This window comes from Lissotriton vulgaris, chromosome 2_1 (genome assembly GCF_964263255.1).
Source record: "Lissotriton vulgaris chromosome 2_1, aLisVul1.2, whole genome shotgun sequence".
NCBI classification, from domain to species: Eukaryota; Metazoa; Chordata; class Amphibia; order Caudata; family Salamandridae; genus Lissotriton; species Lissotriton vulgaris.
In genome coordinates this window covers 794,033,071-794,047,718 of record NC_141687.1, presented here as the reverse complement: position 1 = coordinate 794,047,718, position 14,648 = coordinate 794,033,071, and the positions used below count along the sequence as shown (strand labels likewise).

Sequence of the window (14,648 nt, the reverse complement as noted above, 5' to 3'; positions counted from 1 at the left end):
CTCCCACCAAGAATTGAGGGGCGAAGTCGCAACGATCGGAAAGGAAAATGGAAAAAGCTCAATTATTGAGAAAGAAATGGTCATAACTCTAGATGAAGAAAGAGAAACAAACGAAAGAGGACAAGGAGAAAGCAGCGCACATGCGTCATCTGTCATATTCAAAACCCAAACCAAAAGACAACGTAAACGAGCTCGGAAAGCAAGGAAGAATATTGTCAAATCCAAACATGAAAGTCTAAATTATCCTATATTCACTCAAAGGAGGAATAAGAGTCTAATTGACCAAAAAGAAAAAATTGATTCTACGGAATTAAAAAACCATGAGGTAAACACGGAAGAAATATCTGAGCCACTGAAAAATTCGAGGTATACAATGACAATGGAAATCACTCAACAGAACTCAAAAAATGAAGTTAGCACAGAAACAAAACCAACATATAAAACAAAAAGAATAATGGACGAATCAGCAAAAACACAAGGAGGATTAGGAAACAAACGGCAAATATCTCAGGAAAAAGTGCAAATACAAGAAGGCCCACGGGATTCTAAGAAGCAAGAACTTTTAAAATTGACCGTAGGGGAATACGAAGGAAAACAATTTAACCAAGTCAAAAAAGAAATTAGTCACAAAATCCAAACAGAACAACCGATGAGGATGAACTCCCAATTAACAATCACGGTTGGAAAAAAAGGAGGTATACATAATGTCCCCCTTGAAGAATCACAAATGGATTTAGAGAGGCCGACCACGACCTATAGATCAGTCAAATCATCAGCTATGCACCGCAAATAAGTGGCGACAACATTAAGGGCAAGCCCTTTTGAAGTATTCACTGATGAACACCTAGGGCAAGAGACGCCCTTAGTTCAAAGAGAGGACAGAAGTAATCTCACTCAGAATCAGAACCCCCAAATAGTTGACAAAGAGACAGGATGCATACTACTATTCAGGCCGGATTACCTAGCAAAAGGAAAAATGGACACGCTGAACCGGGGGAATATACTGAGGCTTTTCAGAGAGATCCCAAAATTAAGGGAAATAACTTCAAACGACCTCATAGCAGTAGAGTTCGTTCAAAGGAATAAGGACACAGAATGTGAAATGAGTAGCACAACTTGGGCATCAAAGGAGATAACAGACGTCATCTTTTCCACACGAAAAGACTTTGCAGCATGGGGTATAACACTAGTTTACCCAACTCCAATAAAGTATCCATACCCTCTACTAAACAGAGTGGCCCCCCTAGTAACAAACAGAAAAGGAAAAATGTCCTCTATCTTAAGAGGAGCGAGAAATGAGACAATCATCCAACAAATAAGGAGGGAACCCGTGCCTAACAAAACAACAATAAGGCAACTTAATCATCAAGCAGAGGATGACCAGGATTGGTCTTGGATTCCACAAGCATTGAATTCTTATCGCTCCTGATGGAATCAGTTTACGCCACATAGAGCAAGAAAGAAACATTAATGAATGCAAGAAAACTGAAAGGAAAATAAGTATCTGCTCTTGGAACGTACATGGTTTTAAAAACATAGAACAAGATCAAGAGACAATTGCCTTTCTGGGAACATTCGATTTAATATTCTTGCAAGAAACATGGAATGTTACCCCCAGACAAATTATAGGATATGAAGAACACCATGTGATGGCTAAAAAAAACGCAAAATATGGACATCCAAGGGGGGGTTTGTCTACATAAATAACTAACAACTATACCTGGAAGTCCGAGATAATGGATTCAGGGGAAAATTGGATACAAATCATAAAGTTAGAACATAATCAACTCAATGAAGAAGGCTGGTGGAAGCTATTGATTGTAAACGTTTACATCCACCCAGAGAAGTCTACAAAAATCAAAAAACTGTTATAATTAATAAACTTAATAAAAACATTACAAATAACTCACCAATCCTACAGGATGCTGATTACAGGTGATTTCAACAGTAACCTGACCAGAGTCAAGAATAATAAAAGTAATATCCAAAAAATAAGGAACGAACTAGATTCTTTGGGACTTCGGACGCTGAATGGAAACATAAAGGGTGACCAACCAGCAAAAACCACCTACACATGCGGAAATAAAAAATCCGCAATAGACTTCACTCTAATTCGCAACGAGCTCTCACAGCAGGTCAATCATTTTTGCATCATACCTCGTCCAAAAAGCGATCACTTTCCGCAAGAAACAATACTGAGTTTAAACATCCAACATAAAGCGAGTATCGTGTCGCTAGCTATAATCCCGGAAGTTAACAATCTCAGGAAACTCAAATGGAGAGGCAACATAACAAATGAAATAATGGAACTTGTGTACACATTAGCAGAAACCATAGCGGCCCTGGAACCCCACAATCTCGCAAAAAATTGGGAGAACCTACACACACATTTGCTAGAAAGATTCCCCGCAAAAGCAGTAGTAAATCCTACATATGACATCTATAAACAGCCATGGTACACCTCAAATCTAAGAGACAAAAAAAGGGATATTGCAAGAAAATTAAGACAAAAGGCAGCAATAAATAGGCAGGGAAAAGACATAGTGAACAACGGGATACAGAAACTGCGAAAAGAATACAAAGATGCATGTGGAAAGGCAAAAAGGCTACACATAGAGAAAATATGGGTAGACCTGCTAAGGACAAGCAAATTACCAAATAGCAGTGAATTCTGGAGCTTGATTAACAATCTATCAAAAGCAACTGGGGCGCAGCAAAACATAGGAATAAGTGAAACATCATGGTTACAATACATAGACACCCTATACAATACCCACACACCGAATATCTGGTGTACAGAAGTAAGAAATGATCTAACTAAGGGAACAGCTTCGGGAAAGATAGAAACTACGCACGTAACAGACAAATGGGAAAAAGAAACACCATTAACAACAGTGAAACAAACAAATTTGTTGATAAAAAAACTAAAAGCCGAAGGAGCAGCAGGCCCCAACGGGCTTCCAAATGCCATATTTAAACAAGATCCTGAGTTTTGGGCAAATTACCTTACCCCACCTTTCAATCAACTATTCAGTGACAAAAAGATACCAGGATCCTGGTATGGCAACATCTTCCACCCTATTTACAAAAACGGGAGTAGAATGGAACTCGGGAATTTCAGGCTGATAGCCCTCATTTATGTAGAGGCAAAACTCTTCTCATCATGTTTATTACGGCATCTTCAGGAATGGATAAATATAAACAAAATAGTCCCGAAGTTCCAAACAGGTTTTAGGGAAGGTATGGGATGCACTACAAATCTTTCAGTTTTGGCGCTGTTAACAGAAAGAGCTGTAAAAAAGAAGGTAGGATTACTGGCATGCTATATCGATCTAAAATCAGCGTTCGATAGAGTACCAAGAGATCGGTTATGGAAAAAGTTAGAAGCTTGGGGACTCCCACAGAAGCTTACTGATATAATAAAGGCCTTATACAGTGGAACATGGGCTAAAGTAAAACTGGGAGATGGAAGAATAATATCATCACAAATACACAAAAGAAATGGCTTAAAACAAGGCTGTGTACTCTCCCCAAGTCTCTTTAACATATACTTAGCCGATTTAAATAGCCACCTTCAACAGGTAAATGGTCATCCACCAAAACTGGGAAACGAATCAATTCAGTTTCTACAATATGCAGATGACATTGTGGTCTTAAGTCACAAACCGATTGGCCTGCAGCGGTTCATAAATAAATTAATGGACTACTTCGACCTAGTAGGTTTGGAACTTAACGATAAAAAAACAAAGGTCGTGAGATTAGCGGGCCCAAGCCGAGGATCTTTTAAATGGTACGCAAGACTACTCAAATCGAGGAGATACCCACATATAAATATTTGGGCATTAAACTGTGCAGAAATATGTCCATGGTGGACCAAAAGCGTGATATCACGGCCAAAGCACAATCACTTATTTTTGCTTATAAACTGCTCCAAAAGAAACTACAATGCCCCTCATACGGACACATTTTAAAAGTAATGGCAGCTCAAGGGTTAGAAATATGGCACGGGAATGAAATCGACATATTAAATAAATTACAGATAAGAGTATACAAATCTGTGTTTAATCTATTCAAAGGAGCATCCCCAGCACAAATACGCCTGGAATTCGGTCTACAAAACCAAGTCTACCAGAGGAAAGCTATCTTTGCAAAATGGTGCTGGAAACTTAGAGCATCGGAAATAGGTACACTAAACAACCTATGTTGGCTAGAGATCAAGAAACAATACGAGGAAAAAGAACTTAACACCTGAGGTACCTATTTGCGAATTGCCCTCGAAGAACTAAACATTGAGGAAGTTTGGAATAGTCAGTTGGAACGAGCATCATTCAACAAAATTTGTAAATTAAATGCAAAGTCACTATCCCTGGTAGAGGAACCTTGGCTAACCGCCGACATGCCTGGACAGTAATTAACTCATATAAAAGACTAGAACCTCGATTTTATCTAGAAGCTCATTTCCGGCTATCGCTTAAAAAGAAATTCATGGCATATAGACTGGGCGATCATTGCTCAATGGACCTAATGCCAACCTGGAAAGTAACAAAGAAAGAAAAGACATGCTGCCTCTGTGGGTACCACACAGAAAGTCTGTATCATCTATTGTGCACTTGCGAGACCCTAAAAGCCGAAAGAAGAACTATGCTGAAATCAGTTCTAAACGTCTTAGGAATTCGTACCTATAGGCAGGCGGTCACAAGTTGGTTGGGTGCATCTTCGAACATTCTAATATGCCGTGGAGTAAAATTTATGACTCTTGTAGAGACATTACTATCAAAAATTGAAACGGATCAAATTTTGAATCTAGAAAGCGATCGTGTTTTAGGAACTGTAAAGTTTTGATGATTTATGTAATTTTATTTTGTTTTTTATAATCATGGTTATTTTATATGTATACTTTAAGGTTGTGAAAAACCAAATAAAGTCACATTTGAATGATTGAATGAATGTAAGAGGACACCCCAGGTTTCGAGCTGAGCTGGACCAAAATAGGAAATATATAGAGGCTCGGGTAGGGAGAGTTGCAGACCCGTTTTATAATTGGCCTTTGCCTAATCTGATTGCTTAACTCTTGCGATTGGTTGCTGAAGAATGCAGCTTTATTCATCCATTGTCTCCTCTACTAGGACAGTCAGTGATTCTGTTTCACAGATTGATACTTCTGTAAAATATGCTTAGGTGGGTGTCATTAGATCAGTGAGGCAGTGTGTGTGGAGACAGAATTGGCAACATATGATATAAAGCCTGTTTTCAGATTGCTGCTGGTACACCACAATGATTTTTCTTTGATAATTCATTTTCAAGGAGCTAATTTTGTTGCTAAAGAATTGCCCATGGGTTGTGGAACTTCATGTGCCATCACTGAGCTGTTTTATACCTTTATGAAGTGGTACTCTGGGTACTGGTTACTCTTATTTAGCAATGTCCTTTTATCTGGAGAGAGAAGGTTGGGTTTCTGTTAAATGAATGAGTTTGGGAGCTCTGTTGATCCCCAAGAAGATGGATATATTACTTCTGTTTTGCCTTGTTTGTGGTGGAATTGTAAACAGTGTGGATGGCAGCTGAAGATAAAAGTTGATGAGTTGTTGGGATTGGTGAGCAAGGCAGAAATTGCAAAAATGTTAGACCTGAGGTAATTTTAGGTGCTACTTACTGCTCATTTGCTTGTGGGGTGCCGACTGTATTAAGAACTTGCTGCTGAAAGTTCGGTTTTTCAATATGTTGGGGCTTTGTTGCCACATCCCAGGGTGAGGTTTAACATTGGGCTGAGAGCAGATTTGAAGGAATAAGTGTAATTTCTTAAGCATTTACAGGGAGCTCCGATGTGGTTTCTGAAGGATGACATTGTTGTCAGGTTCAGATCTTTTTGTATGTGTCTGGTGCGGGATGTTATGGATTCTTTGGGATGGGGAGATTAAAGCAAGGGAAAAGCATTGTGTTTTGGGATTTTTTCCTCTTGGTTATGGCAGTGGTATTGGGAGGTGAAAATTTGAATGATCAGAAAACAGCATTTATTGTTGTCAATGAGATAGTGTCTGCAGTAGCGTAAGTTAAATAATCTAAAGAGAAAAGAGTGCTGAAACGTATATGGATTTTCAGGTTATGTTGTCTGCATTTTAATGTGCTGTTTAGGGCATGACGTACTGGGTGTCGACAGGGACATAGCGGCTAGTTTGTCTCGTCCCCAGTAGCAGAGATTCAATACACTGGGAGCAGAAGCACTGAAGACCAAAATGTCACCAGAGTTGTGAGAATTGAGTGAATGAGTGTTCTTGAACTAGCTACAAATGTAAATCAGCACCATCAACTAAGAAGAGTTACTGGCAGCCCTGGTGTGACGTTTAAGCTAGCAGTGCTTGGAGGAGAGGGACTTCATTTTATTTATTTATTTTGAAGGTTTTATAGAGCGCGAACAAGATCCTTGCGGATATCAGAGCGCTTTACATACAGATGGGATAAACAGATAAAGAATTTCAACAAATATATAATGCCAAGGTAAGCAGACAAGTTAAACAAATGACAACAAGGTGAGGTAGCCGCGGTGTAAAGGTGGTCAACTGTACACAGATAAAGGAATAAAAATTTAACAAATAAATCATGCTAAGATGAGCAAACAGGTTAAATAGATGTAAACAAGGTAAGGTAGCAGCGGTGTATAGGTGGTCAACTGTACATAGTTTTTGGACGAGACATAATGAGAACGAGAGCACATAAGTCTAAATTCATGTGAATTTAGCTAAGAGGAGCGATTTTACTTCTTTTTTGAAGGATGCCGTGGATGAGATAAGTCTTATTTCTGGAGGAAGGGCATTCCAGATCCTGGGCGCCATCCCAGAGAAGGAGCATTTATATGTATTTTTCTTGTGGAATCTTTGGGGCTTCAAAAGAAGGTTTTCTGCGCTTCTTGTAGCTCTTGAGCCACCTGAAATTGTCAGTTTCTGAGCGAGGTAGCTGGGTGAGTTGTGGTGTATAGTCTTGTGAGTCATGCATGCGATTTTCAGGTGTATTCTAACTTCGTATGGAAGCCAGTTCAGGGATCTTAAGTCGCACGAGATGTGTGACCGTTTTTTTGAGCCCGTGATAAGTTTGGCTACAGCATTAATAGAGGCTTTTAATGGTGCGGTAGTCGATAAGGGAAGGCCACAGAGGGCAACACTTCCATAATCCACTCGAGGGATTACTAGGGTTTGGACTGCAGTTCTGAAGTCATTTGCAGGGAGGAAAGGTTTCAGCTTCCTCAATGTGTTGATTTGGAAATTAGCTCCTTTTCGTAGCATTGCTGATATGGTGATGCATATTGAGATTTGCATTTGAGGGTTATGCCTAAAGATTTCGCAGAATCTACAATAGTAGGCTGAACATTAAGTGCAGTGAGATGGTTAAGCCAGGACTGAGTGATGGGGACTTTGGAGGGAGGAGCTATTAGAAGGAATTTCGTTTTTAGGGCATTACGTTTGAGATGATTCTCTGCTAGCTAAGTCTGTGCGTTCCTAAGCGTTGTGTTGAGAAGTTTGATGTCTTCAAGGGTGTGTATTTTCAGATAGAGCTGGGTATCGTCTGCGTACATGTGAAATTGTACATTAGATGCTTGAAGCAGTGCAGTGAGTGGTTCCATGACTAGATTGAACAGAGTAGGGGATAGGGAGGATCCTTTTGGGACACCTAGTGTTACAGGAACTGGTGTAGACATAGTATTGTTAATCTTGAATTTCTGAGTCTGGTTATGCAGAAAGGAGGTGAACCATTTGAGTACTGTCCCTGATATACCCATTCTGAGACTCAGCAGATCGAGTAGGTTCTCGTGTTTGACCGTATCAAAGGCTGATGAGAGGTCGAGAAGGATGATGAGGCAAATACCGTACTGATCAAGAATTTGAAGTGCGTCATCAATTATGTGTGTCATAGCTGATTCCGGGCTGTGGCCTGCTCGGAAGCCTGATTGGTGTGAATTGAGGAGGTGAAAGTGCTCGATGTGTTTTGTCAGCTGGAGGTGTACACATTTTTCTAAGAGTTTGGCCAAAATAGGGATATTGGTGATAGGACGATAGTTGATCAACTCGGTGGGGTCCGCTTTAGGTTTCTTTAGTATGGGCGATACCTGTCCTACTTTGAGGGAGTCCGGGATGCATCCTTGTTGCACAGAGCTATTAATGATTTTGGTCCAAAGCGGGAGGAGCAACGGGATAAAGTCCTTTACAGCGTTAGCGGGTAGAGGATCAGTCAGGTGATTGGAGGGCTTCAGTGTACTTAGAATATTGCCAATAGTGTCTTCAGAGTAAGTTTCGAAAGATGCCCACGATGCATTGTTTTTTAGATCAAGGGGCGTTTTGCTGTGGGGGTTAGAATAAAGTCTTAGATCAGAGAGGAGATCTTTCTTGATCGTGTCTGTCTTTAGATTAAAGAAAGAAGAGAATTCTTCACAGGACGGTAGAGTACTAGAGGTGTTATGTTGTCTTTGAGGTCCATCCCTGGATTGAGTCTTGAATAACTCGAACAGCTTTTTTGGTCGGTTTCTTGCCTGGTCAAGTTGGTGGCTGAAGAAGGATGCCTTTGAACGTTTGATTTTTCTAAAGTATGCGTTTCTTTTTTTCTTTAGTGTTTTGAGGTGCATAGCTGAGGGGACTGATCTCCAGTTGCGTTCCGCCAGTCTCATGGCTCGTCTATCTTCATTAAGCAGCCCATCGTACCATGGTTTAGAATTCTTAGAGGAAACTCTCTTTAACTGAAGGGGGGCAACTTCGTTGATAATAGAGTTTGAGGTAGTGGTCGGTGAGAACCTGTACGTCGGTAGTGCCGGTAGGGGGTAGGAGAAGATTGTAGCTGGGGGAGGGTAGTGAGTTAGGATTGAGCTTCTTCAAGTCTCTCTCCCAGACCTTAGATCTGGTGGATTGAACCGGGTTGGATTTCACTTTTTCAGTGATGTAGAATGTGATAATGTGGTGGTCAGACCAATCACAGGGTTGGATTGACTCGAGTTGTATGGAGTCGCCTTTGGAAATGATTAAATCCAGGATAGAGCCTTTATCAGGTGTAGGGCTGTTGCAAATTTTGGTGAGGTCCAGGGCGCTGAGGACATTTTTGAGACTGATGACCACAAAGTCATTGTGATCATTCCAAAGGAGGTTGAAGTCACCAAGGAATATTTGTGTGTTTTGTCGTCCAGAGTTCGTTGTGACCAAGTCCATGAGGTGTTCAGTGAAGGTGAGGTTGTCTCCTGGAGGGTGGTAGATAATGTGTAGGGAGCATACAGGATTGCCTTCGCTGTTGATGTCAAGGCAAAGGTGTTCACAGGAGGAGAAAATAGGGGATATGGCTCTCATTACTGAGAGGTTGCTCCGGTAAATACATCCGAATCCACCCCCTATTTTGCCAATCCTATCCAATCTGATGATGTGGTAGTGAAGGGGAACTAGAATGTCAATGAGTGGCGAGGAAGATTCTGTTAACCAGGTTTCGGTGAGTACGGTCAAGTCTAGGTCGTGTGCGATAATGAGGTCGGCAATGTCTTGTGCATGTCTAGGGGCCGATCTACAGTTCAAAAGTGAGCATTTAAGCCGGGGAGTGATAAGGGAGGAGAAAGGGTCAGGAGTGAGTGTGACATTTTTCAGATTATTGGTAACAATACCTCTATCAAACTGTGTGGAAGACCTATGGGGGTTGGGGAGGATAGTGGGGATGGGAAGGTGTTTGGAGACTGTGTGGGCCGAGAGTGTGAGATCATAGGAGTGAATGAGGGAGCGTATGTCGTACGCCGAAAGTGGGTTGAGGCTCTGCAGAGGATGGGTGGGGGAATCACGGGAGGGAATGGAGGTCCAGTAAGGAGGATTATGATTGTATGAGAGTGGAGGGTGGGTGCTGGGCTTATTAGGTGAGGGGGTTCTGGGGGGTGCGGGGTGCCAGGGTTGTTTCGAGCTAAAGTCTATGAGAGTATGAAGTTCATCTTTAATTTGGAGAAGGGTGGACATAATCTTGTCCAAAGTGTTTGGGACGGTAGTTGAAGTAGACAGGGGAATGAGTTGGGGAGGTTTGGCTCGGATAGATGTGAGGTCGGAAGTAGGCAAGGGGGACAAGGGGCTGGAGGGGGGAATGAGTAGAGTGTTGGGCACTTCATTGACATGGATGCTGGGGAAGTGGGAATGCATACTGGTGGGAGAAGAGATGTGGTAGGTGTGTCTAGGAGTGTAGTAGGTTCTGGGGTAGTCAGTCAGTCAAACCACTTTATTCAATTAATTAAAATCATAAAAGCTCATCAAACAAATTCACATAACATTAAAATACAATTGGGTGACACAACCTATTTTAAAAACAATCTCATATTACACTAATTCCATATTCTGTTATTGTTTTGCTCGGAAAAAAATACAATAAAATTCATGTTACAATCATTGCTGGACATCTTATTTTTCTCATGCGGGCAGCAGCTACCAAAAAATTTGCAATATTACAAATATTCCATGGGATATCTAATAATTGAAAATACATTAGAGCAGGTTTGACTTGTAGAAACCCCTTCCCTCGTAAAAGTGGGCTAATAAACTTCTTTCTAATATCCGAGTACAAATCACAAAATAATATGAAGTGCACAGTATCTTGAAATGAACTGTGGTCACACTCACAAAGTGCTGCGTCCTCTGATTTACTCCAGCCATGAAAATTTCCCAGTGTAAAATGGATCAGATTAAAGCGAAATCTTGTCAATAACCAGCGATGGAAAGGCTTAGTTACTAGCTTTAGGTAAGGCTCAATCAATGGGGATGCAATTAATAAAAAATGAGCCCTAACCAAAGGTTTTTTTAATTCCTCGCTCTCACGTTCCTGTGACCTTAAACTCTGGAAATGTATTTTGACCCAACTAATATCACCTTTGGTGACTCCTTCCGGTTTATCATACATTTCTGGGCGCCCTAGTTTTGAAAACATTTCCTTAATATAAGAGAGCCAAGGTATATCGGTTGCTCTATCTAAAATAATACAAACTTTTAAAATCTGGCGATTCAGTGTAAGTTCGGGGTTCAGCCATGTTTTTATCCAACAAGTTAGCGGAGCCATACTCATCAGGTTGGAAACATATCCCATCCCCAGCTCCTGATGTATGGCGAAGGTTGGGGTTGATTGGGGGATAGAGAGAAGTGAACGAAAAAAATGATTTTCAACCTTCTGTACCCCCTCCACTTGCTTGTACCCCCATATTGCTGCCCCATATGTCGCTATTGCTAATCATTTCGCCTTATAGATAGCGAGAACAGCCTCACATGGCTTACCACCCAATCGATGAACAAAACAATATGGCAGATGAGGACCTACCTACGCTATTTCTTTTTGCTAAAAACTGGGGGACCCACGAGCATCTGTCATCAAACAGGACCCCAAGGTAAGTAAAAACCTTAACTCTTGTGACCTCCGCCCCTTTGCAATAAAAGGTTCTAACCTTATTTTTACGTGGTCACAAGGTCAGGACATGTGATTTAGCAATAACAGGTCCAGGGAACTCATGAACTCCCCAAAATAGTTCAGTAGTCTCTGAAGGCCTAGTGGGGTGCGGGCTAGTAGGACGGCGTCGTCCGCGTATAGGAGAACCGGGATGGAACTGTTCCCTACACCCGATACGTCCAAACTAGCTTTGCCTAGGGTTTTATCTATACTATTAATATATAGTGTAAAAAGTAAAGGGCCAGGATGCACCCTTGTCGAACCCCTCTGCCCGAGTGTTGTGTGCATTTGCCCTCATGGGTCACCCTCACTACTTCGAACAAATCCTGGTGCAGATCCGCTAAAAAATCTACCAAGCGGGGGTCTATCCCCAGGTCAAGCAAAATGGTCCACAGCCTCGATCTGTTAACCAGATCGAAAGCCGTGGATAGATCCATAAAGCCCAAATACATGGATCCTTTAGAAGCTATGGTATACTTATTTATTAATAAATACAGGTTTAGGCACTGATCCATTGTGCTTCTGCCTATTCTGAATCCATATTGAAGGTCCCACAGGATTCCTTTTTCTGTCACCCAGTGTGAAACCTTATTCAGGATTACTTTGCCTAGAATATTAACAGCAGAGTCTATTAGAGAAATAGGCCTGTAACACCTCGGGTCACCTCTCTGCCCCTTTTTAAAAACAGGAATAATAATCGATTGGGACCATGAGACCGGGAACCCCTGAACGCACTAGCATTAAAAACGTTAGTTAAAATATTGGTCCAAAGTTCAACGTTACCCTTATAAAGATCCGTTGGGACACCATCTGGTCCGGGAGCCTTCTTACTTGCGCATTCTTTTATTGCCCTCTTAACATCCTTTTCCTTAAAAACTAGTGCAGGTAAGGAAGGGTTACTAGCAGGGGCCTTAAAGGGTTCAAACACCTCATTACTTGCATAAATACCTTCGAAGTGAGTCAACCACTTATCCTCTGGGATATTAATATCAAGTAGGCCATTTTCTTCCCCCATAAGCAATGGGCTATTAACAATTGCCCAAAACTTTGAGCTATCCTTGAGGACCTCTACAGACATTAAAGCTTCCCATGCCTCCGTTTTAATTTCATTTTTTTCTGGTCTGTATAGTTAGTTTATATTCTTTTCTAAGACTAGCTATAAGGGCCTTATCCCGAGGAACAATTTTCAGGGATTTTACTAGATTTTGATGGGCCCTGCAGCATTTTGAATCAAACCATCTTTTTACCTGTATTACTTTAGGCCTTGAGGTAATGGTTAAGTCTGTAGCAACCTGTCTACAGATAGCTTCAAAGGCTAGGATAGTTACCCATTTCCGGAGTAGAGCAGTCTGCACATTTCCTGATGTCATCTTTGACTTTCAAACTTAGACTATCCAGGAAGTCAACAGTGACTACTTTAGCCCATTTTAGTTTCCTCCCTTGATCTTTAGGAGCCACGGAAAAAGTCCCATTCAGAGTAGGTTTAATATCCTTGGAACAAAAACCCTTGTCCAGCTCTAAAATCACTGGGTTGTGATCACTAAAAGGGGAACGTATAGCTTTATACTTAAGTACGTTCCCTAGAAGTGCGGGGATATAAATATATAGTCGATGATTGTTTCACTATCCCTTGCTTCAAATGTTGGAACCCTCTCACTCCTGTCAAAAAAACCTGGCTCATAAAGGTCGGCATATGAAAGGAGTTCTTCAAGGGCCTCCCCTTTCGAAGTATGTTCAAAATGGGGTGGGTCGAAATGCCTGTTTTTTCCTGGTTTGCAAGAGGAAGAGAATCTGCTTGAGAGTATAGTTATAGTTGGGTCGTTACTGATTGGGTGAATCCAACTAGGGATGGTGCTGGGCTGATATCACATTTGTTTCGCCAAAAAGGAAAGATGGTCAGGTGTCAAGGAATCTATGTTGGGGATAATGAGGAATCAGATTTCGGAAGATGTGGAGACAGTGTGAGGCCTTAGGCTGGTTACTTTGAATTGTGATTTGGTTTGTGGATGGATTGTTGTGCGTTTTCCAGGAATTTTAAAGTTGAAATGTAATGGCAGGCTGTATATATTAGTGAGGTCGGATTGTGAACAACACTGCAAGTCTTTACTAGTTTAATGCACGCAGACAGGGTCTCTTACAGTGGCTTTTTTTGCTTACTTTAAATGACTTTGGTTATTTCCACAGTCTCCCCCAATTTGTTTCAATCATATCAATATTATATACTGGTTTATGTTACATTTATTTGAGAAATAAAATGTTAGGCCAAATAGTGATTAACCTAGCTCAAAACAAAATTTGACTATTTCTAAATGTTGCACAATTTTTCAATAAAACTTGGTCCCAGCAAGACTTGCACAGAGGGATAATTGTATAGAGCTTAAAAGATAGACTTCAGCCACTAGCCAGAACTAAGGAATATTCATTCACCCATGTGCTGTTATCACTGTAACTCATGTCTACAGTGGCTGGCCTATGCCTACAAAATAATCTTTAGCGCAGAGCTCTAACACCACACCGGATTGTTCAATTAATTAACCGTTATATTGAAACCTGTTATGCGCTTTCATATCACTGCCAGATAACTGAAAATAGACCTGGGCTGAAATAAAAATGCCAGTTGCTGTTCAAGTGTCCATATTTATTGGCTCTCCCCTTCTTTAGAGTTGGCATCTGCATTCCGCTTTCGGCACACGCTCAAAAAATATTTTTGAAGAATTATGCAATTCATGCTCTTGATTATGAACATCTACATTGTACCTTTGCTTAAAATGTTTTTGCCCTTTTCCTTGATGTAGGTTTGGAAATCAGACCAGGAACTTCCGACTCTACTACGATGGCAAGCACTTTGTTGGGGAGAAGCGGTTTGAATCTATTCATGATCTAGTGACTGACGGATTGATCACGCTCTATATCGAGACCAAAGCTGCTGAATATATCGCCAAGATGACAATAAATCCAATTTATGAACACATAGGCTATACAACCTTAAACCGAGAGCCAGCACACAAAAAACACACACCAGTGTTGAAAGATGCACCCGACGGCAAAGAAGGTCCAGGAGAAGAAGGGGTCGCGGAGAAAAGGGTAAGATGTCCTCCTCTGACAATGTTGCCCCTCTTTAGACTAATATTGGGAAGGTTAGTTAAAGGTCGGGTTATAGTAGAAAATATTATATATGCTGTATTCTTTACTTTGTATCCTTCAGTATAGCATGCCTT

The 14,648-nt window shown here is 41.1% G+C and overlaps 1 protein-coding gene across 1 annotated transcript in view; it reads left to right on the top strand.

Moving 5' to 3' along the window:
- The window catches only part of CHN1 (chimerin 1), a 394,531-nt gene that overhangs the window by 196,453 nt on the left and 183,430 nt on the right, over window positions 1–14,648 (top strand). Inside the window, exon 6 of the mRNA XM_086956171.1 lies at window positions 14,226–14,514. Within this exon, the coding sequence (XP_086812297.1) occupies window positions 14,226–14,514 (289 nt within the window). The remainder of the gene's footprint in view (window positions 1–14,225; window positions 14,515–14,648) is intronic.